The sequence below is a fragment of the Panulirus ornatus genome, chromosome 25, assembly GCF_036320965.1.
Source record: "Panulirus ornatus isolate Po-2019 chromosome 25, ASM3632096v1, whole genome shotgun sequence".
In the NCBI taxonomy this organism is placed as follows: domain Eukaryota; kingdom Metazoa; phylum Arthropoda; class Malacostraca; order Decapoda; family Palinuridae; genus Panulirus; species Panulirus ornatus.
Window position 1 is genome coordinate 10,834,895 of NC_092248.1, and position 23,390 is coordinate 10,858,284.

Genomic DNA, 23,390 nt, shown 5'->3' on the forward strand with positions numbered 1-23,390 from the left:
TTCTTTTACTCCCTCATAAGCTATCACACAGCTGGTGAAAAATATTAGGGGATGGGAGATCAAAGGATGAAACGTACCAGCCAACCACGTATAACTATGTTATTAGTAGCAATTCATAATTAGTAGACATAGGAAAAATGCATCACCTCATGAATTAAAGCCAGAGACAAATCAGAAATGATGAATTAACCTGTAAAATTCACATGCTTATGGGGCTGAATATTTCTTTAGGGAGCCATGGCCCCCCTTCCCATAAATCTGTCTCTGGATTCTGGGAAACTTGAACTCTTTAATAAGGGTTGCTTTCAGCTCCCACTATTTTGCTGGAAATACTTTCGCAATAATAGTACAGCTTTATCATAACTCTGAGTATATAATAATTCACCGTTCTCCTCACAGTGACTGCACAGTTGGCATGTGGAGAATGAGGACAAGTTATGATGTGTCTCCAGAGTTATCAGATGCTTCATGATGTCGTTTCTCAACAGTGAAGGGAAGTTACATGAATTTTCCATGGACATTCATAAGGGAATATTTATATTTTCCTAAAGGATACCTCAGGCAGCTGTACAGTGTTCCCATACTTTAATGTAGAAAAATGGTATCAGAGTTACTGACTCTTTATTTGTAAATATTCTCATATTTTTCTCATGCTAAATTAGCATAATTTTAGGATGTGCACTTTTTTAATTGCCTTTTTATAGAATAGTATACTTAATATACATAAGGAAAATTTATATTACAATAGGCCAGGTAGGTTTTTCTGTCTCGTGCAAGATATGTTACTTAAAGATTTTTTGCTCTGATAAAGCAGAAACCAAAATAAATTTTAAGGTGTTTTACCAATGGACACAGTATTTCATACTTGATATTGTTTTAACGCATGTAACTATCTATATACAAAACCTGTAAATGGTAACCATCACCACTGGGGTAATTTTTTAAAGAAAATACAAATATTTCTTGTATGATTTAAAAGACCAGGTGATGAATGTTATTTTCACTGTACACTCTGAAAGGTTGCCCTTCCTGACTGGTCATTGTGGGTAATGGGCCTTTAAAGCAGCTCTGATATTAGGGAGTTTTAAACCTGATTTGAGACAAAGTTGTGTATAGTTCCTTATCATGAGATGTATTCCTTCTTGGCCATGAGGTTGTGACTAGTCATCAGGGGTACTGTCTTGAAATAATAATGTGATATGAAGATGGAATTATATTCATGCTTGGAAAGTGTTTTGTTAAAAAAATAGATTTTTCGCAATGTTGGTGAATAAGAATTGAACAACTCACTTATTCTCAGTGACATTAATGGTGCTAAATATGAATCCTTCAGATACACCTCTGCAGTTACCCACTCTCAAAACAGTTACTCAAAAATTGTGTGACAGGTTATTTGGAATGAAAAGTTTTAGTGTTTGTCAGTATGACATAATGTTAATATGCTACAAGCACAAAGCAACAATATCTATATAGTGCTAATTAATGAAGCAAGTCTTGGTGAAACAGTAAACTTAGAAAGTGGCCATCATAGTTTGTTATCTCAGCTGTAAAATGTTTAGAAATTAGGAAGATTTGCTTGCAGTCTTGTGAATCCAATGGGTCATTTACATTCATTATTCACCTTATGGGTAGCTGCACTTGAAAACAGCACCACTTGGCGAAGCAGCCAATCCTTTTTATTTATCTATGTTTTAAGGAGTTTTGGCATGCAGGGCTTTACTACATGATGCTGTGATCACTGCACTGCATTGACATTCCCTTGCTTGCCATTCCATGAGTTACTGGTTGTGAGCTTTCCACAGTTAATGGTTTTGGAGCATGGTGGTGTAGTCATTTAGACAATTTAGTTTGCAGGATTCAGTTTGGTAAGGACGTGCCTCCACTGTAGCATAATTTCACCCGATTGCGGTATGGATAATACAATAAATTCTGTTTTGAATGACAAAAACATGACAATCGTACTCTATATGACTTCCAAAGTGAATATAAATAAATGGATTTTTCTGTTAGATGATGCTTCTTGACTGATTTAGCATGCTTCATTACCATTCTGCTATGGTATCAGTACCCACCAAGGCCATCTTTTACTGGATGATGGATGCTTTAGTATTAATTCTTAGGAAGGTGCAAAAAACCATATTGGTGGTTTGTGCCATTAATTAGTCATGTAAATCTGTAATTACTTATTTGTTGTAAATATTTTCCTTTGGTTAATCATTTTGTACTTGCAGTCATGATATGCTTTAATTTATCTGCTCTTTTACATGGACTCAATTTTATATATGAAAGTACTCATGCTCATTATTTCATTTTTAAAGCTTTAGTTACATCATTTCATATATTCATGTTTTCCATGTATTTCACCTGGTTAGAGATGTTAAGTTTTTGTAAGTGTATACATTTATTACTTGATATATATATATATATATATATATATATATATATATATATATGACTCCTTCTGTTTCCCCTTTTAGAAAGTTAAAACACAAGGAGGGGAGGGTTTCTAGCCGCCCACTCCTGTCCCCTTTAGTCGACTTCTAAGACACGTGTGGAATGCGTGGGAAGTATTTTTTCTCCCCTATCTCCAGGGATGGAGTGAAAAAGATTTTGAGTGATCGGGGCCTGAACATACAGGAGGGTGAAAGGTGTGCAAGGAATAGAGTGAATTGGAACGATGTGGTATACTGGGGTCAACATGCTGTCAGTGGATTGAACCAGGGCATATGAAGCAACTAGGGTAAACCATGGAAAGTTTTATGGGGCCTGGATGTGGAAAGGGAGCTGTGGTTTCGGTGTATTACACATGACAGCTAGAGACTGCATGTGAACGAATGTGGCCTTTGTTGTCTTTTCCTAGTGCTACCTTGTGCACGCATGGGGGGAGGGGGTTGCCATTTTCATGCGTGTTGGGGTGGCGACGGGAATGGATGAAGGCAGCAAGTATGGATGTGTTCATGTTTATATATGTATATGTCTGTGTATATATGTGTATGTATACGTTGAAATGTATAGGTATGTATATGTGGGCATTTATGTATATATATACATGTGTATGTGGGTGGGTTGGTCCATTCTTTCATCTGTTCCTTTGTCTAGCTATTCTCTTATACTACTCAGGAAGATTTCCAATAAGCTAGCCAAAATTCATAGCAAGTTTAGAACCAAGCTCAAGTAGAAACCAATGGTGTAATTGTTCTTAGATACACTGTATAGCACATCACAACACTACATTTCATGATTCATGTCACATTCTCAAGTATAAGGACAGTGAGGCATGGTCTAGGTATAAGTACACCTAGACCATATCATACTCTCCTTACAACTTGAGAATGTGACACGTCACAAAACCTTGTGTTGAGCTATGCTGTAATGTGAACCTAAGATGAATTACACTGCTGGTTTCTACTGGAGTTTGGTTTACCCTTGGAATGACCTTTGGCCAGCTTATTGGTAATCTACCTGAGCAGTATAAGAGAATCGTTAGACAAGTTAAGAACATTAGCAAGAAACTGATGAATGCTGAATTAGCAGCAATTCAGTCAAACAAGTTTGAGAAAAGATTGCCGAAACATACAAATTTATATATATTATTATACTTTGTCGCTGTCTCCTGCGAGGTAGCGCAAGGAAACTGACAAAAGAATGGTCCAACCCACCCACATACACATGTATATACATACACATCCACACACACACATATACATACCTATACATTTCAACGTATACATATATATACATACACAGATATATACATATATATATATACACATGTACATAATTCATACTTGCTGCCTTTATTCATTCCCGTCGCCACCCCGCCACACATGAAATGACACCCCCTTCCCCTGCACATGTGCGAGGTAGTGCTAAGAAAAGACAGCAAAGGCCACATTTGTTCACACTCCAGGGTTCCCACGCCACCGGAAAAACGGGAAAAACCCAGGAATTTTATTTGAGGCGCTCCCGGCCGAGAAAAGGCCTGGAAAACGCGTAAAATTGAAACTGTCCGGGAAAAACCCTTGAAAGGGAAGTTAGGAAAAGGTTACTTCCCTTGGGCCTCAATCGTCCTTCTCTTTCATACCCTGAATATACTTTATTGTTACATTGCGGCTTTTTTGTGGGGCGAGTTGTATGGTACGAATCAAACTGAAATCGCGGTCTCGATGGCGCTTGCTCACATCTGTTATGGAGTAATGAAAGCGATGGTTAATAATGATCGTGATGGCCAATTATTTTTAAAAAAACATGCTTCGCATTTGCCAAGTCAACTCTTATTGACTCAGATTGGGTTAAAGTCTTTTTTTCCTGATGCAATATTGTTAAATACAAATATGTTCAAAGACTGCGAAATTTTTGTAAATATCGCATGTTTATTTTCAAAGCGTTTAGTTAGCACTGAATTGGAACCAAGAACTTTAACAAAAGAGAAACAATTTTCAGAGGAAGTTACGGATGAATGTTGCAAGGAAATAGCTAATGCTAAAATTATTGAATCTTTAAAAATTGAAAGGGCTTTTTATTTGAGTCCAAAACAAGTTGTTGACATTATAGAAGGAAATCCTAATCTAAGACTGTACTCCTTTACGCCAAGATGGATTAAATTTTTGTCCGAATGGATTGCCATTTTTATTCAGTACAGCCATAGGCTGAAATTTGGTGGATTTTTTTCACTTCTACAAATATGTAGATTATGGCTACAGTTCCTCGTGCTACAATAGAATGTATGACTCTGCCCCTCAGTGGGCATCTATGGACCTTCTGGATGAAGACTGTTCAACAGAAGTTTTTTACATGTCGTTAGAACTAACATGGTAACTAAGTTATAAATGTGTTCAATAGAACAAACACAAACCAATGATCAGTGTTATCCAGATGGTTTGTCCATTGAAGTCCATTTAAGATTAAGTGGACTGAAAACCCTGTAGAAAATATCCTGGAAAACATTTACAGATCCTGGAAATATCCTGGAAAAAGTCTTGAATTTTGTCAGTAAAAGAGTGGGAACCCTGACACTCAGTCTCTAGCTGTCATGTGTAATGCACCGAAAACACAGCTCCTTATCTACAGATCTTTCCATGGTTTACCTCAGATGCTTCACATGCCCTGCCCTTGTTCAGTCCATTGACAGCACGTCAACCCTGGTATACCGCATCATTCATTCCTTGAATGCCTCTCACCCTCCTGTATGTATATTCAGGCCACTATTGCTCAAAATCTTTTTCCCTCCATCCTTCCACTTCCATTTTGGTCTCCCGCATCTTATTCCCTTCACCTCTGACACATATATCTTCTTTGACAATCTTTCCTCACTCATTCACATCATATGTCCAAACCATTTCAACACACCCTCTTTTGCTCTCTCAACCACATTTTTTATTTCCACAAATCTCTCTTACCCTTTCATTTCTTACATGATCAAACCACCTCACACCACATATTGTCCTCAAACATTTAATTTCCGACACATCCACCCTCCTCTGTACAACCCTATCTATATCCCATGCCTCACAAGCATATAATATTGTTGGAGCTACTATTCCCCCCATAAATGCTTGCTATTTCTTGCAGCATAAGAGAGGTAGCATCAAGAACAGATGACAGAGCCTTAGAGGGAAAAAATCCTCACTTGCCTCCTGCACTAGTGAGGCATCATCAGGAAATAGATGAAAAGCCACATCCACCCACATTCATTCTTGAGCTGTCATGTGTAATGCACCAAACTGCAGCTCCCTATCCCCATCCAGGACCCACAGATCTTACAATGGCTTACCCCAGATGCTTCACATGCCCTGGATCAGTCCACTGACTGCACATCAACCCCAATACCCCACATTGTTCTAGTTCACTCTGTGTATGCCTTTCATCCTCTTGCATGTTCAGGCCCTGATCACTCAAAATCTTTTCCACTCCATCCTTTCATGTCCAATGTTGGTACCCTGTTCTCTTTGTTCCCTCCACTTCTGACACTTGTATCCTCTTTGTCAACCTTTCCTCACACTTTCCCTCCTCATGTTCAAACATTTCAGTCCACCCTCTTCAGCTCTTAACCACACTCTATTACCACACCTCTCTCTTACCTTTTTTGTATCACTTTCCAAAAGAAGGAACAGAACAAGGAGCCAAGTATAGGAATATATCCTCTTAAGGCTTTGCTGTCCTGTTCTTGATGCTTCCTCACTTACACGGGAAATGGCGAACATGTATGGGGGAAATAATATAAAGGTATGCGTGTATGTGTATACATGTGTATGTGGGTGGGTTGGGCCATTCTTTTGTCTGTTTCCTTGGGCTGCCTCACTAACACGGGAGACATTGACAAAGATTAATAAAAAAATAATATATATTATTTTTATATTATTATGAAAATAATAATATATATTATCTATTTTTTTTATTAATCTTTGTCGCTATCTCCCGCGTTAGTGAGGTAGCACAAGGAAACAGACAAAAGAAAGGCCCAATCCACCCACATACACATATTTATATTTATTTATTTTGCTTTGTCGCTGTCTCCCACGTTAGCGAGGTAGCGCAAGGAAACAGACAAAAGAATGGCCCAACCCACCCACATGTATTTACATACATGTCCACACACGCAAATATACATACCTATACATCTCAATGTATACATATATATACACACAGACATATACATATGTAGACATGTACATAATTCATAGTCTGCCTTTATTTATTCCCATCACCAACTCGCCACACATGGAATAACAACCCCCTCCCTCCTCTTGTGTGCGAGGTAGCGCTAGGAAAAGACAACAAAGGCCCCATTCGTTCACACTCAGTCTCTAGCTGTCATGTAATAATGCACCGAAACCACAGCTCCCTCTCCACATCCAGGCCCCACAGAACTTTCCATGGTTTACCCCAGACGCTTCACATGCCCTGGTTCAATCCATTGACAGCATGTCGACCCCGGTATACCACATCGTTCCAATTCACTCTATTCCTTGCACGCCTTTCACCCTCCTGCATGTTCAGGCCCCAATCACTCAAAATCATTTTCTCTCCATCTTTCCACCCCCAATTTGGTCTCCCACTTCTCATTCCCTCCACCTCTGACACATATATCCTCTTGGTCAATTTTCCCTCACTTATTCTCTCCATGTGACCAAATCATTTCAAAACACCCTCTTCTGCTCTCTCAACCACACTCTTTTTATTACCACACATCTCTCTTACCCTTACATTACTTACTCGATCAAACCACCTCACACCACATATTGTCCTCAACATCAAATTTCCAGCACATCCATATATATATATATATATATATATATTTTCATACTATTCGCCATTTCCCACGATAGCGAGGTAGCGTTAAGAACAGAGGACTGGGCCTTTGAGGGAACATCCTCACCTGGCCCCCTTTTCCGTTCCTTCTTTTGGAAAATTAAAAAAAAAAACGAGGGGAGGATTTCCAGCCCCCCGCTCCCTTCCCTTTTAGTCGCCTTCTATGACACGCAGGGAATACGTGGGAAGTATTCTTTCTCCCCTATCCCCAGGGACATATATATATATATATATATATATATATATGAAAGCTGGCATTGTTGACTGGTTGGTAAGGTTGTTTAATGTATGTATGACTCATGGTGAGGTGCCTGAGGATTGGCAGAATGCGTGCATAGTGCCATTGTACAAAGGCAAAGGGGATAAAAGTGAGTGCTCAAATTACAGAGGTATAAGTTTGTTGAGTATTCCTGGTAAATTATATGGGAGGGTATTGATTGAGAGGGTGAAGGTATGTACAGAGCATCAGATTGGGGAAGAGCAGTGTGGTTTCAGAAGTGGTAGAGGATGTGTGGATCAGGTGTTTGCTTTGAAGAATGTATGTGAGAAATACTTAGAAAAGCAAATGGATTTGTATGTAGCATTTATGGATCTGGAGAAGGCATATGATAGAGTTGATAGAGATGCTCTGTGGAAGGTATTAAGAATATATGGTGTGGGAGGAAAGTTGTTAGAAGCAGTGAAAAGTTTTTATCGAGGATGTAAGGCATGTGTACGTGTAGGAAGAGAGGAAAGTGATTGGTTCTCAGTGAATGTAGGTTTGCGGCAGGGGTGTGTGATGTCTCCATGGTTGTTTAATTTGTTTATGGATGGGGTTGTTAGGGAGGTAAATGCAAGAGTTTTGGAAAGAGGGGCAAGTATGAAGTCTGTTGGGGATGAGAGAGCTTGGGAAGTGAGTCAGTTGTTGTTCGCTGATGATACAGCGCTGGTGGCTGATTCATGTGAGAAACTGCAGAAGCTGGTGACTGAGTTTGGTAAAGTGTGTGGAAGAAGAAAGTTAAGAGTAAATGTGAATAAGAGCAAGGTTATTAGGTACAGTAGGGTTGAGGGTCAAGTCATATATATATATATATATATATATATATATATATATATATATATATATATATATATATATGTGAGGTGGTTTGATCGAGTAAGTAACGTAAGGGTAAGAGAGATGTGTGGAAATAAAAAGAGCGTGGTTGAGAGAGCAGAAGAGAGTGTTTTAAAATGGTTTGGGCACATGGAGAGAATGAGTGAGGAAAGATTGACCAAGAGGATATATGTGTCGGAGGTGGAGGGAACGAGGAGAAGAGGGAGACCAAATTGGAGGTGGAAAGATGGAGTGAAAAAGATTTTGTGTGATCGGGGCCTGAACATGCAGGAGGGTGAAAGGAGGGCAAGGAATAGAGTGAATTGGAGCGATGTGGTATACAGGGGTTGACGTGCTGTCAGTGGATTGAATCAAGGCATGTGAAGCGTCCGGGGTAAACCATGGAAAGCTGTGTAGGTATGTATATTTGTGTGTGTGGACGTGTGTATGTACATGTGTATGGGGGGGGTTGGGCCATTTCTTTCGTCTGTTTCCTTGCGCTACCTCGCAATACACGGGAGACAGCGACAAAGTATAAAAAAAAAAAAAAAAAAAATATATATATATATATATATATATATATATATATATATATATATATATATTCAAGTAATAAATGTTCTTAAAACAATAAACAAACATTACCATTTTTGTATGTACACATTTTGACTAACTGATTTCTATCAAACCCAATTTTTCAACATACAAGTCCAGAGGGACACTGTACCCTAGCACTGTGAAAGCAATGTATGCTACAGAAAAGTTACAAATGAACAAATTCATACTTTCTTAATGGACAATGAAAATCTGCCCCTATTTCATTACTACCGTGTTTTTAACCATAGAAGTCTGGTCCTTTGCAAAACGTTACCATGGTCTGTACCATCAGTATATTGTCAAACAGGAGTCTGAGCTTCTGCTAATAAAAATAAAAGCCTGAATGTCTTCTAATTTAAAACACCACATATGAATAAACAGAAATTGTGCCTTAACACAGAATTAATCTAGGGTTGAATTCATGACCAAAAAAATGGGATTTTATTCATAGATATGACAAATTTGATTGTACAAGATGATCTTCATTCAAGGGGGTAATTACCTGAAGTCCTAGTTATGAAAGGTTCATCTGTGATACCTGTGAATTTCTTCAACTTATATATATATATATATATATATATATATATATATATATATATATATATATATATATATGCATGTGCTGTGATTACATTCTTTCAATTATTTAGTCAATGCAATCTCTTATCTAGCTCAAGTTATCCAGTGCTATGATACACACGTGTGCAGGTGAACTATGAGTAAAGGGAGCAGTATGTTTTAATTGTACTGATTTGAAATCTATTTCTTAACAGCACTATTATTACAAACTAGTCATTCCCTTATATACAAAGCAGAATGCAAAACAACTTCACAAGTGCTGCACTAAGAGAATCATACTGTTTATATAAATGCTAATGCTTTGTAAGTGGTGTAATTAAATTTCAAGCAATTTTCAATACCTAGCCTTTTTTCCTCTCTGTAGCAACTATATTTCTCTCAAGGAGGTTCATCATTCATATTTTATAGGTATGTAAATCTTTAGTTTCAGTTTAGTGCTCTAAACCTTTAGAAGCAAAGCTTATGGTGATGCATTCACAATTCTGTCACTAGGGTGCTAACAGATTAGAAGTGTTAACTGATGGTATAAACACAGCCTGTCACTTTCATCTTGAGATAATTCCCCAAGGAGATTGTTATTCTGCTATGTAAAGAAATAAAAGTGAAATGCATACTATGATGAAAATGTATGGTATGTGTAAGGGATATATATTTATATATATATACTTTCAGACTTCCATTTTTCCAAAAACTTAAGATTATACTCTACAGTAACAAAAAAACAGACCACAGAAAGCAGACATCTTATAACCTGGTAAAACAGCAGCCTTAAACTGGATTTCAACCGGCACACCTTTGTACTATTCATTAAGCAAAGATACTTGACAACCTGTGCTAAATCATGTCACATTACTTCCCATACACCTATCCTGTAAATAATACTAAGTATTCTATGCAGAGAGTATTTTTATATAGCATGAGCTAAAGGAAACAGTCCCCCAGTATGTCATACTGTATCAAGAGTTAGGCATGTTGTGTACTATATATATTAATAAAACTGTTACATATGATGGATTTTTAATTATCCAGATATTAATTTGCTAGTGTGAAAAATTAACTGTAGGATCAAAAGTAACACAAAAAAAATTAAAAAAATAGTTTCTTTCAATTGTGTATCATCTATCCTTAACCTAGACTACAAAATTATTATCCCCATATATTACATATATACATACTAGAAAGGATCACAATTTTGCATGTAATCAAGTATATTCCTATGAGTCCATGGGGAAAATGAAACTTGATGAGTTCCCAAGTGCACTTTTGTGTAATAACCACATCATCAGGGGACACACAAGAGAGAAAAATAACAGTCAGTCGATATACATCGAAGACAAGAAGCTAGGACACCATGCAATTGTCCAAGACAGACAAGGGGCGTTCATAAACTTATCATTTTACAAATTTTATCAACAATGAAGTTATCTAATTTGTATAGACCATCACTAATATTAAGATTATAATTCTTTGTGCATTTAATGATAGAAGATTCAGTGATATTTCTCATGGTAATAGAGTTAATAACTCAGATGGCATTACTCCAGTCAGTACAATGATCATAGTTTTTAACGTGATTAAACAAGGCATTTGATTCTTGTGCCGTTCTTATACTATATTTATGTTGTTTAAGTCTAACAGAAAGATCCTTACCAGTCTGCCCAACATAAAATTTATCACGTTTTCCACATGGCACTTTATAGATGCATCGAGGAGAATTTTCTGGTGAATTCTTGATTAAGATATTCCTTATAGTATTATTGTTGCTGAAGTCAACATTTACATTAAAGGATTTAAGCAACATGGGAAGTAAAGTAAAATTTGTATTAAAAGGGAGAACTAAAAGATTCTTGGTGTCAATGGGAGGTTTGGGCTCAACTCTGTAAAATGATTTCTTTGCTAACCTAGGGATTTATCAATGAAAAATCTAGGGTACTTTAACTTAGATCCAATAGAATATATCTTCTCAAACTCATCATCAATAAACTCTGGACTGCAAATACGTAATGCCCTAAGGAACTTAGATTGAAATGATGATAATATAACTTTGTCATGTTGAGATGAGTAATAATGGATATATGAGCATACATTGGTAGGTTTTCTGTATATGCTAAACTTAAAGTTGTTTCCTTGCCTGTGGATCATGCAATCTAAAAATGGTAACTTACCATTTATTTTCATTTTCTACAGTAAATTTGATGGAAGGTACTAAATTGTTAAGTAAGGGGAGAAATACTTGTAACTTTTCATTTGTTGGCCAAACACACAGAACATCTACATACCTAAACCAAATTGCATTAGAAGGTAAGATATCCTTTAGTAATTTTGTTAAATTTTTGTTAAATTCCATATAAAGATTACTTAGTACAGGTGAAAGAGGGTTACCCATTGCCATACCAAATTTTTGAGCATAATAATCTCCACTGAATTGAAATACACAGTCTTTTTTTTATACACAATTTTTTCAATTTAATGAAAACAGACTTTGAAACAGGTAAATAAATCTCATCCAAGACATCAAATAAATATTCTAAAAGGTCATCAACTGGAACTTTTGTGAAAGTTGAGGAAACATCAAAGCTAACTAGTTTGAAATCAAAATTAACATTGATATTGTTTAGTTTGTTGACTAAATCTACATTGTTCATGATATTAGAATTTGATACCTTACCCACTAAAGGGCTCAATAAAGAAACTAACCATTTTGACAATTCATATTTGACAGAGCCTACTGAACTCACTATAGGTCTTGCTGGAAAATTCTGTTTATGTGTTTTGATAAGTCCATACATATATGGCAATGAAGGGGACAAAGATGACAAACTTTTGATAAGAGAACCATTACCTTTCAACAACAACTTCATTTCTTTATTGAAATGGGAATTAACTGCTTCCAAGGTATTTTTACTGAGTTTAGAATATGTTGTGTCATCATTTAAAATATCATTCATTTTAGATAAATAGTTACTTCTGTCTAAAATCACAGCAGTGTTAGGCTATGGTTTAAGTTTTGTGAGCTCTAACAGGGAAGCCTGCTGTGTTGATGTCACAAAGTCTTTTTGTAATTTAGAGAAATACAGTAATTTAAGTAATGATGAAAATAATATCTGTAAGGGTTTAATGTAAGGCAGTTTGTCAAAACCAGTGGAACCCAATTGCCCTAAAAGATTTATAAGAGCTATTAACACCTAAGAAAAAGACAAGAATATATATATTACTAAAGCAGATAAGGCTAACACTGTTGTGATTTTAGACAAAAGTGACTATTTATCTAAAATGAATGATATTTTAAATGATGACAAAACATATTCTAAACTCAGTAAAAATCACTTAGAAGCAGTTAATTTCCATTTCAATAAAGAAGAAAGGTAATGGTTCTCTTATCAAAAGTTTTGTCATCTTTGTCCCCGTCATTGCCATATATGTATGGACTTATCAAAACACATAAAAAGAATTTTCCAGCAAGACCTATCGTGAGTTCAGTAGGCTCCATCACATATAAATTGTCAAAATGGTTAGTTTCTTTATTAAGCCCTTTAGTGGGTAAGGTATCAAATTCTAATATCATGAACAATGTAGATTTAGTCAACAAGCTAAACAATATCAATGTTATTTTTTATTTCAAACTAGTTAGCTTTGATGTTCCCTCACCTTTCACAAAAGTTCCAGTTGATAACCTTTTAGAATATTTATTTGATGTCTTGGATGAGATTCATTTACCTGTTTCAAAGTCTGTTTTCATTGAACTGATAAAATTGTGTATAAAAGACTATGTATTTCAATTCAATGGAGATTATTATGCTCAAAAATTTGGTATGGCAATGGGTAACCCTGTACTAAGTAATCTTTGTATGGAATTTTTTTTTTTTAACAAAAGTACTAAAGGATATCTTACCTTCTATGCAATTTGGTTTAGGTTCGTAGATGATGTTCTGTGTGTTTGGCCAACAAATGAAAATTTACAAATATTTCTCCCCTTACTTAACAATTTAGTACTTTCCATCAAATTTACTGTAGAAAATGAAAATAATGGTATGTTACCATTTTTAGATTGCATGATCCATAGGCAAGGAAACAACTTCAAGTTTAGCATATACAGAAAACCTACCAATGTATGCTCATATATCCATTATTACTCATCTCAACATGACAAAGTTAAATTATCATCATTTCAATCTATGTTCCTTAGGGCATTACTTATTTGCAGTCCAGAGTTTATTGATGATGAGTTTGAGAAGATATATTCTATTGGATCTAAGTTAACGTACCCTATTCATTGATAAATCCCTTAAGTTAGCAAAGAAATCATTTTACACATGTAACTGTTGCCTTCAGCAACAATAATACTATAAAGAATATCTTAATCAAGAATTCATCAGAAAATTCTCCTTGATGCATCTATAAAGTGCCATGTGGAAACTGTGATAAATTTTATGTTGGGCAGACTGGTAAGGATCTTTCTGTTAGACTTAAGCAACATGAATATAGTACAAGAACGGGAAAAGAATCAAATGCTTTGTTTAATCACATTAAAAACTATGATCATTGTATTGACTGGAGTAATGCCATCTCAGTTATTAGCTCTAACTCTATTACCACGAGAAATATAATTGAATCTTCTATTATCAAATACACAAAGAATTATAATCTTAATACTAGTGATGGTCTATACAAATTAGATAACTTTATTGTTGATAAAATTTGTAAAATGATACGTTTATGAACGCTCCTCGTTTGTCTTGGACAATCGCATGTTTACCAAATGGTGTCCTAGCTTCGTCTCTTTGATGTATATCAACTGACTTATATTTCTCTCTTGTGTCTCCCCTGATGATGTGATTATTACACGAAAGTGCACTTGGGAACTTATCATGTTTCATTTTCCCTGTGGACTCACAGGAATATACATACAAACTTTACTTTCTTGCCCCAGGAATCCCTTTTAAGCAGCTCCTATAAACATATATAAAATTGTTATTATTAACATTATTATTATTGTTATAAAACTCCTTGGCCCATTTTTATGTGGCTTTTAGAGCTTCAACGGATTCATTACAATCACTCCTTAGGATATGGATTTTCTTTTAAATGAGAAGTTCCTTGATGAAAATGTACTTCTTTTTGTCCAGTGACAGTGATGCAAACTAATTTGGTGACTTTACACTTACAGTGTAACCCCAGGCAGGCAGAGGCTGATGACACCCATATATACACACATCAAAGTCTATAGGCTTGTATGTACATGGTGAAGGAGGCGAATGCAAGTCTTGGAGAGAGAAGTGGGTATGCTGTCTGTTGGGGATTGGAGAGCCAGGGAGTTGTGCCAGTTGCTATTCCCTGATGACAGCTCTGATGACAGATTTGAATGAGATGATGAAGCTGGTGTCTACTTTAGGAGCGTGTGTGAAAGGTAAAATTTGAGAGTAAATGTGAATTAAAGCAAGATTATCAGGTTTAGCAACAGAGAGAGATATGCAAGTTGGAGTGCATGAATGGATGTTACCTTGAGGAAGTGGGTGTTTTAGATACCTGGGAGTGGATATGGCAGCGAATGGAATAGGAGCTGAAGTGAGTCATAAGTAGGATGAAGAGACTTAAGGTCCTGGGCACATTGTGTGGAAAGAGAGGTCTTTGTCAGTGATGGCAAAGATTGGCATATTTGATGATATAGCCTGGTGTGGGCTCAACATGAAAGTATGGAAAAGGGTGAATACAATGGATGTGAAATGCTTGAGGAGAGGATTTGCTGTGAGGATGGTCAGTCAAGAAAGAAAGGATACAATAAGAAAAAGGTGTGGTGATAAGAATGATCACTGAGAGCAGAAGAGGGTGTACATAAAGAAGTTAAAAAAGAAGGTATATGAATCAAAAGAAGGTATATGTATCAGAAGAGGATAGGATAAGAAGGGAAAGACTAACGAGTGTTGGGACCTGAGCGTGCAGGCAAGTGTAAGGCATGCATGGGATAGAGTGAATATGACCAACACAGTATACTGGGATGACATGCTGTCACTTGACTGAATTAGGTCATATGCAGCAATCAGGACACCACAGAAAGGTCCTGTCCCTCAACCCTGCAAAACCTAATAAACTTGCTTATATTCACATTTACTCTCAACTTCCTCCTTTCACATGGTCATCAAAACTCAGTCATCAACTTTAGCAATTTCTCACTTGAATCTGCCAACAGTGCTGTATCATCAGCAAACAAAAACTGACTCCCTTTCCTGGCCCTCTCATTCCCTCTCCAAGAATATCGCATTTACCTTCCTCATCACCCCAACAATAAACAATTAAACAATTGCAATGACATCACACACCCCTGCCACAGACCAATCTTCACTTAGAACAGTTCACTCTTCACTCTTCCTACTTGTACACATGCCTTGCAGCCTTGCTTTAAGTAGCTTTCCTTCCACAATGAATATTCTTAAGACCTTCCACAAGGCATCTCTATCAAGTCTATCATATGCTTTCGCGAGGTTCATTAATACTACATACAAATCCATCTGTTTCTGGAAGCTTTTGTCACACACTCTTTAAAGCAAACACCTGATCCAAGCATCCTCTACCACTTCTGAAACCACAATGCTCCTTCCTAATCTGATGCTCTGAGCATGCCTTCAACCCTCAATCAATACCCTCCCATACAACTCATAACTCTGTAGTTTGAACACTCATCTTTTTCTCTTTGCCTTTATACATTGGCACTATACATCCATTCTGCCAATCCTTCAGCACATCACCATGATCTATACATACAGAGGAAGTCTTTAACAACCAATCAACAACAGTCACCCCTTTTCTTGATAAATTCAACTGCAATACCATCCACTCCAGCCGCGATGCCACATTTCATCTTTTGTATGGCTTTCACCACCCCTTCTCGTCACCATGCCACTCTCCATAATTCTTACTTTGCTTACCATCCTGAGTTAAACACCCTACATCTGCCACCCTATCATCAAACACATTCAACAGTCCTTCAAAATGCTCACTCCATCTCACTTCATCACTACCTGATATCACTTCCCTTTTTGCCTACTTCTTTGATGTTCCTATTCGTTCTCCTTTTTTCCACTTCACTGATCTTCTTATTTGTTCTTTTTCCACATTATTAACATCCTTCAAAAACCTTCTTCCTACGTTTTACTGATATTAGCTCACCCCAACTTTCATTTGCCTTCTTTTTCAATCCCTCCACCTTCCTCTTGACCTTCAGTTGCTTTCTCTAATAGATCCTCCAATCATTTACACTCCTTACCTGTCAGTCATGACCAACCACCTCCCTCTTCTCTTTCACTATCAACTTTACTTCATCATCCCACCACTCACTACCCTTTCTAATCTGCCCAACTCCCAACTTTAGCATGCCACATGCATCTTTTGCACACATCAGCAATGCTTCCCTAAATACCTCCCATTCCTAACCCACTCCCCTTGCTTCATTTCCTTTCATCTTCTGCCATTCTACACTTTCTTCAAACAAGTCTCTTTTCCAAGCTCACCTTCGCCTTCACAAGGTAGTAATCAGACATCCTACCAGCTGCCTGTCTCAGGATATTTACGTCCAAAAGTCTCTCTTTTACACACCTATCAATTATTAAGTAATCCAATAATGCCCACTGACAATCTCTCCTACTCATATACTTGTATCTGTGCATGTCCCTTTTTTTTAAACCAGTTACTTTCAATCGCCAGACCTTTTTCAACACACAACTCCACATGCTGTACACGTCCATTCATAATACTGAATACCCCCATTCTTCATTCTTTACCTTTACCCTTAAGCTTCGTTTCACTGAGGCAGGATATTCAGGTTTCTTTCTTCAAATGTACTACCTATTCCTCCCTCTTCTCATTTTGGGTTATATCCAAATATTCAGACATCCCCAGGCCGATCCTTCGTGGAGGATGAGCACTCCCCTTTAGTTGCCTCCTACAACATACAGGGGATACAGAGGAAGAATTCTTTGTCCCCTACCATAGTGATGTATATGTGAAATGTCCAGGGTAAACCATGAAAGGTCTGGGGGTTCTAGGCGTAGATAGGGAGCTATGGTTTCGATGCATAACACATGACAGCTAAAGAATGGATGTAGGCAGATGCTATCTTTCCTAGTCTGTTCCTGGCACTACCATGCTAACGAAGGAAATACGGGGGGAGGGGGTTGTCATTTCATGTGTGGCGGGGTGGCGACAGGAATGAATAAGGACAGACTATGAATTATGTACATGTGTATATATGTATATGTCTGTGTGTGTATATATATGTATACGTTAAAATGTATAGGTATGTATATGTGCGTGTGTGGACGTGTATGTAAATACATGTGTATGTGGGTGGGTTGGGCCATTCTTTCGTCTTTTTCCTTGCGCTACCTCACTAACATGGGAGACAGCGACAAAGTATAATAAAAAAATAATATATATATATATATATATATATATATATATATATATATATTTTTTTTTTTTTTTTTATTATACTTTGTCGCTGTCTCCTGCGTTTGCGAGGTAGCGCAAGGAAACAGACGAAAGAAATGGCCCAACCCCCCCCCCATACACATGTATATACATACGTCCACACACGCAAATATACATACCTACACAGCTTTCCATGGTTTACCCCAGACACTTCACATGCCTTGATTCAATCCACTGACAGCACGTCAACCCCGGTATACCACATCGCTCCAATTCACTCTATTCCTTGCCCTCCTTTCACCCTCCTGCATGTTCAGGCTCCGATCACACAAAATCTTTTTCACTCCATCTTTCCACCTCCAATTTGGTCTCCCTCTTCTCCTCGTTCCCTCCACCTCCGACACATATATCCTCTTGGTCAATCTTTCCTCACTCATTCTCTCCATGTGCCCAAACCACTTCAAAACACCCTCTTCTGCTCTCTCAACCACGCTCTTTTTATTTCCACACATCTCTCTTACCCTTACGTTACTCACTCGATCAAACCACCTCACACCACACATTGTCCTCAAACATCTCATTTCCAGCACATCCATCCTCCTGCGCACAACTCTATCCATAGCCCACGCCTCGCAACCATACAACATTGTTGGAACCACTATTCCTTCAAACATACCCATTTTTGCTTTCCGAGATAATGTTCTCGACTTCCACACATTCTTCAAGGCCCCCAGAATTTTCGCCCCCTCCCCCACCCTATGATCCACTTCCGCTTCCATGGTTCCATCCGCTGCCAGATCCACTCCCAGATATCTAAAACACTTCACTTCCTCCAGTTTTTCTCCATTCAAACTCACCTCCCAATTGACTTGACCCTCAACCCTACTGTACCTAATAACCTTGCTCTTATTCACATTTACTCTTAACTTTCTTCTTCCACACACTTTACCAAACTCAGTCACCAGCTTCTGCAGTTTCTCACATGAATCAGCCACCAGCGCTGTATCATCAGCGAACAACAACTATATATATATGTATATATTGTTGACTGGTTGGTAAGGTTATTTAATGTATGTATGACTCATGGTGAGGTGCCTGAGGATTGGCGGAATGCGTGCATAGTGCCATTGTACAAAGGCAAAGGGGATAAGAGTGAGTGCTCAAATTACAGAGGTATAAGTTTGTTGAGTATTCCTGGCAAATTATATGGGAGGGTATTGATTGAGAGGGTGAAGGCATGTACAGAGCATCAGATTGGGGAAGAGCAGTGTGGTTTCAGAAGTGGTAGAGGATGTGTGGATCAGGTGTTTGCTTTGAAGAATGTATGTGAGAAATACTTAGAAAAGCAAATGGATTTGTATGTAGCATTTATGGATCTGGAGAAGGCATATGATAGAGTTGATAGAGATGCTCTGTGGAAGGTATTAAGAATATATGGTGTGGAAGGCAAGTTGTTAGAAGCAGTGAAAAGTTTTTATCGAGGATGTAAGGCATGTGTACGTGTAGGAAGAGAGGAAAGTGACTGGTTCTCAGTGAATGTAGGTTTGCGGCAGGGGTGTGTGATGTCTCCATGGTTGTTTAATTTGTTTATGGATGGGGTTGTTAGGGAGGTGAATGCAAGAGTTTTGGAAAGAGGGGCAAGTATGAAGTCTGTTGGGGATGAGAGAGCTTGGGAAGTGAGTCAGTTGTTGTTCGCTGATGATACAGCGCTGGTGGCTGATTCATGTGAGAAACTGCAGAAGCTGGTGACTGAGTTTGGTAAAGTGTGTGAAAGAAGAAAGTTAAGAGTAAATGTGAATAAGAGCAAGGTTATTAGGTACAGTAGGGTTGAGGGTCAAGTCAATTGGGAGGTGAGTTTGAATGGAGAAAAACTGGAGGAAGTGAAGTGTTTTAGATATCTGGGAGTGGATCTGGCAGCGGATGGAAACATGGAAGCGGAAGTGGATCATAGGGTGGGGGAGGGGACGAAAATTCTGGGAGCCTTGAAGAATGTGTGGAAGTCGAGAACATTATCTCGGAAAGCAAAAATGGGTATGTTTGAAGGAATAGTGGTTCCAACAATGTTGTATGGTTGCGAGGCGTGGACTATGGATAGAGTTGTGCGCAGGAGGATGGATGTGCTGGAAATGAGATGTTTGAGGACAATGTGTGGTGTGAGGTGGTTTGATCGAGTAAGTAACGTAAGGGTAAGAGAGATGTGTGGAAATAAAAAGAGCGTGATTGAGAGAGCAGAAGAGGGTGTTTTGAAATGGTTTGGTCACATGGAGAGAATGAGTGAGGAAAGACTGACCAAGAGGATATATGTGTCGGAGGTGGAGGGAACGAGGAGAAGAGGGAGACCAAATTGGAGGTGGAAAGATGGAGTGAAAAAGATTTTGTGTGATCGGGGCCTGAACATGCAGGAGGGTGAAAGGAGGGCAAGGAATAGAGTGAATTGGAGCGATGTGGTATACCGGGGTTGACGTGCTGTCAGTGGATTGAATCAAGGCATGTGAAGCGTCTGGGGTAAACCATGGAAAGCTGTGTTATACATGCCAGCTAGAGACTGAGTGTGAACGAATGTGGCCTTTGTTGTCTTTTCCTAGCGCTACCTCGCGCAAATGCGGGGGGAGGGGGTTTTCATTTCATGTGTGACGGGGTGGCGACGGTATGAATAATGGCAGACAGTATGAATTATGTACATGTGTATATATGTATATGTCTGTGTGTGTATATTTAGATATACGCTGAGATGTATAGGTATGTATATGTGCGTGTGTGGACGTGTATGTAAATACATGTGTATGTGGGTGGGTTGGACCATTCTTTCGTCTGTTTCCTTGCGCTACCTCGCGCAAATGCGGGGGGAGGGGGTTGTCATTTCATGTTGTGGCGGGGTGGCGACAGGAATGAATAAGGACAGACTATGAATTATGTACATGTGTATATATGTATATGTCTGTGTGTGTATATTTAGATATACGCTGAGATGTATAGGTATGTATATGTGCGTGTGTGGACGTGTATGTAAATACATGTGTATGTGGAGGTATGTATATTTGCGTGTGTGGACGTATGTATATACATGTGTATGGGGGTGGGTTGGGCCATTTCTTTCGTCTGTTTCCTTGCGCTACCTCGCAAACGCGGGAGACAGCGACAAAGCAAAAAAAAAAAAAAAAAAAAAATATATATATATATATATATATATATATATATATATATATATATATATATATATATGTATATAAATATATTCCCTGCGTGTTGTAGAAGGTGACTAAAAGGGGAGGGAGCTGGGGGCTGGAAATCCTCCCCCTCTCGTTTTTTTTTTTTTTTTTTTTTTTTTTTTTTTTTTTTAATTTTTCCAAAAGAAGGAACAGAGAAGGGGGCCAGGTGAGGATATTCCCTCAGAGGCCCAGTCCTTTGTTCTTAACGCTACCTTGCTAACGCAGGAAATGGCGAATAGTTTGAAAAAAAAGAAAAGATATATATATATATATATATATATATATATATATATATATATATATATATATATATATATATATATTTATTTTGCTTTGTCGCTGTCTCCCGCGTTTGCGAGGTAGCATATATATATATATATATATATATATATATATTGGGAATACCTGGTTTAAAAAGAGATATACATAAGTGCACATATGTAAATAGACGCGCGAAAGAGAAACTTTTGGATGTTAATGTGCTGAGAGGTGCAACTGGAGGGATGTCTGATCAATATCTTGTGAAGGCGAAGGTGAAGATTTGTAGAGGTTTTCAGAAAAGAAGAGAGAATGTTGGGGTGAAGAGAGTGGTGAAGAGAGTAAGTGAGCTTGGGAAGGAGATTTGTGTGAGGAAGTACCAGGAGAGACTGAGTACAGAATGGAAAAAGGTGAGAACAAAGGACGTAAGGGGAGTGGGGGAGGAATGGGATGTATTTAGGGAAGTAATGATGGCTTGTGCAAAAGATGCTTGTGGCATGAGAAGCGTGAGAGGTGGGCAGATTAGAAAGGGTAGTGAGTGGTGGGACAAAGAAGTAAGATTATTAGTGAAAGAGAAGAGAGAGAGGCATTAAGATGATTTTTACAGGGAAATAATGCAAATGACTGGAAGATGTATAAAAGAAAGAGGCGGGAGGTCAAGAGAAAGATGCAAGAGGCAAAAAAGAGGGCAAATGAGAGTTGGGGTGAGAGAGTATCATTAAATTTTAGGGAGAATAAAAAGATGTTTTGGAAGGAGGTAAATAAAGTGCCTAAGACAAGGGAACAAATGGGAACATCAGTGAAGGGGGCTAAGGGGAGGTGATAAAAAGTAGTGGTGAGTAGCAGATATAGGGTGTTTTGGTCGAGTTGGTGTGCAAAGTTAGAGGGTTAGGGAGAATGATTTGGTAAACAGAGAAGAGGTAGTAAAAGCTTTGTGGAAGATGAAAGCCGGCAAGGCAGTGGGTTTGGATGATACTGCAGTGGAATTTATTAAAAAATGGGGTGACTGTATTGTTGACTGGTTGCTAAGGTTATTTAATGTATGTATGACTCATGGTGAGGTGCCTGAGGACTGGCAGAATGCTTTCATAGTGCCACTGTACAAAGGCAAAGGGGATAAGAGTGTGTTCAAATTAAAGAGGTATAAGTTTATTGAGTACTCCTGGGAAATTATATGGGAGGGTATTGATTGAGAGGGTGAAGGTATGTGGTTTCAGAAGTGGTAGAGGATGTGTGGATCAGGTGTTTGCCTCGAAAAATGTATGTGAGAAATACTTAGAAAAGCAAATGGATTTGTATGTAGCATTTATGAATCTGGAGAAGGCATATGATAGAGTTGATAGAGATGCTCTGTGGAAGGTATTAAGAATATATGATGTGGGAGGTAAGTTGTCAGAAGCAGTGAAAAGTTTTTATCGAGGATGTAAGGCATGTGTATGTGTAGGAAGAGAGGAAAGTGATTGGTTTTCAGTGAATGTTGGTTTGCGGCAGGGGTGTGTGATGTCTCCATGGTTGTTTAATTTGTTTATGGATGGGGTTGTTAGGGAGGTGAATGCAAGAGTTTTGGAAAGAGGGGCAAGTTTGCAGTCTGTTGTGGATGAGAGAGTTTGGGAAGTGAGTCAGTTGTTGTTCGCTGATGATACAGTGCTGGTGGCTGATTCGGGTGAGAAACTGCAGAAGCTGGTGACTGACTTTGGTAAAGTGTGTGAAAGAAGAAGGCTGAGAGTATATGTGAATAAAAGCAAGGTTATTAGGTACAGTAGCATTGAGGGACAAGTTAATTGGGAGGTAAGTTTGAATGGAGAAAAACTGGAGAAAGTGAAGTGTTTTAAATATCTGGGAGTGGATTTGGCAGCGGATGGAACCATGGAAGCGGAATTGAATCATAGGGTGGGGGAGGGGGCAAAAGTTCTGGGAGCATTGAAGAATGTGTGGAA

General features: G+C 38.1%; 1 protein-coding gene and 1 long non-coding RNA gene across 9 annotated transcripts in view; one reads left to right on the top strand and one right to left on the bottom strand.

Annotated features, from left to right (window-relative positions):
* Positions 1-2,009, top strand: part of Klp31E (kinesin-like protein 31E) — a 212,125-nt gene extending 210,116 nt beyond the window's left edge. For all 6 annotated transcript variants that reach the window (XM_071677592.1, XM_071677591.1, XM_071677597.1 and 3 more), the window contains one exon: positions 400-2,009. Coding sequence is in view for 5 of the 6 variants with exons in the window: in XM_071677591.1 (XP_071533692.1) it covers positions 400-472 (73 nt within the window). In the remaining variant the exon portion in view is untranslated. The remainder of the gene's footprint in view (positions 1-399) is intronic.
* Positions 1-23,390, bottom strand: part of LOC139757266 (uncharacterized) — a 191,374-nt gene that overhangs the window by 12,115 nt on the left and 155,869 nt on the right. The window lies entirely within an intron of this gene.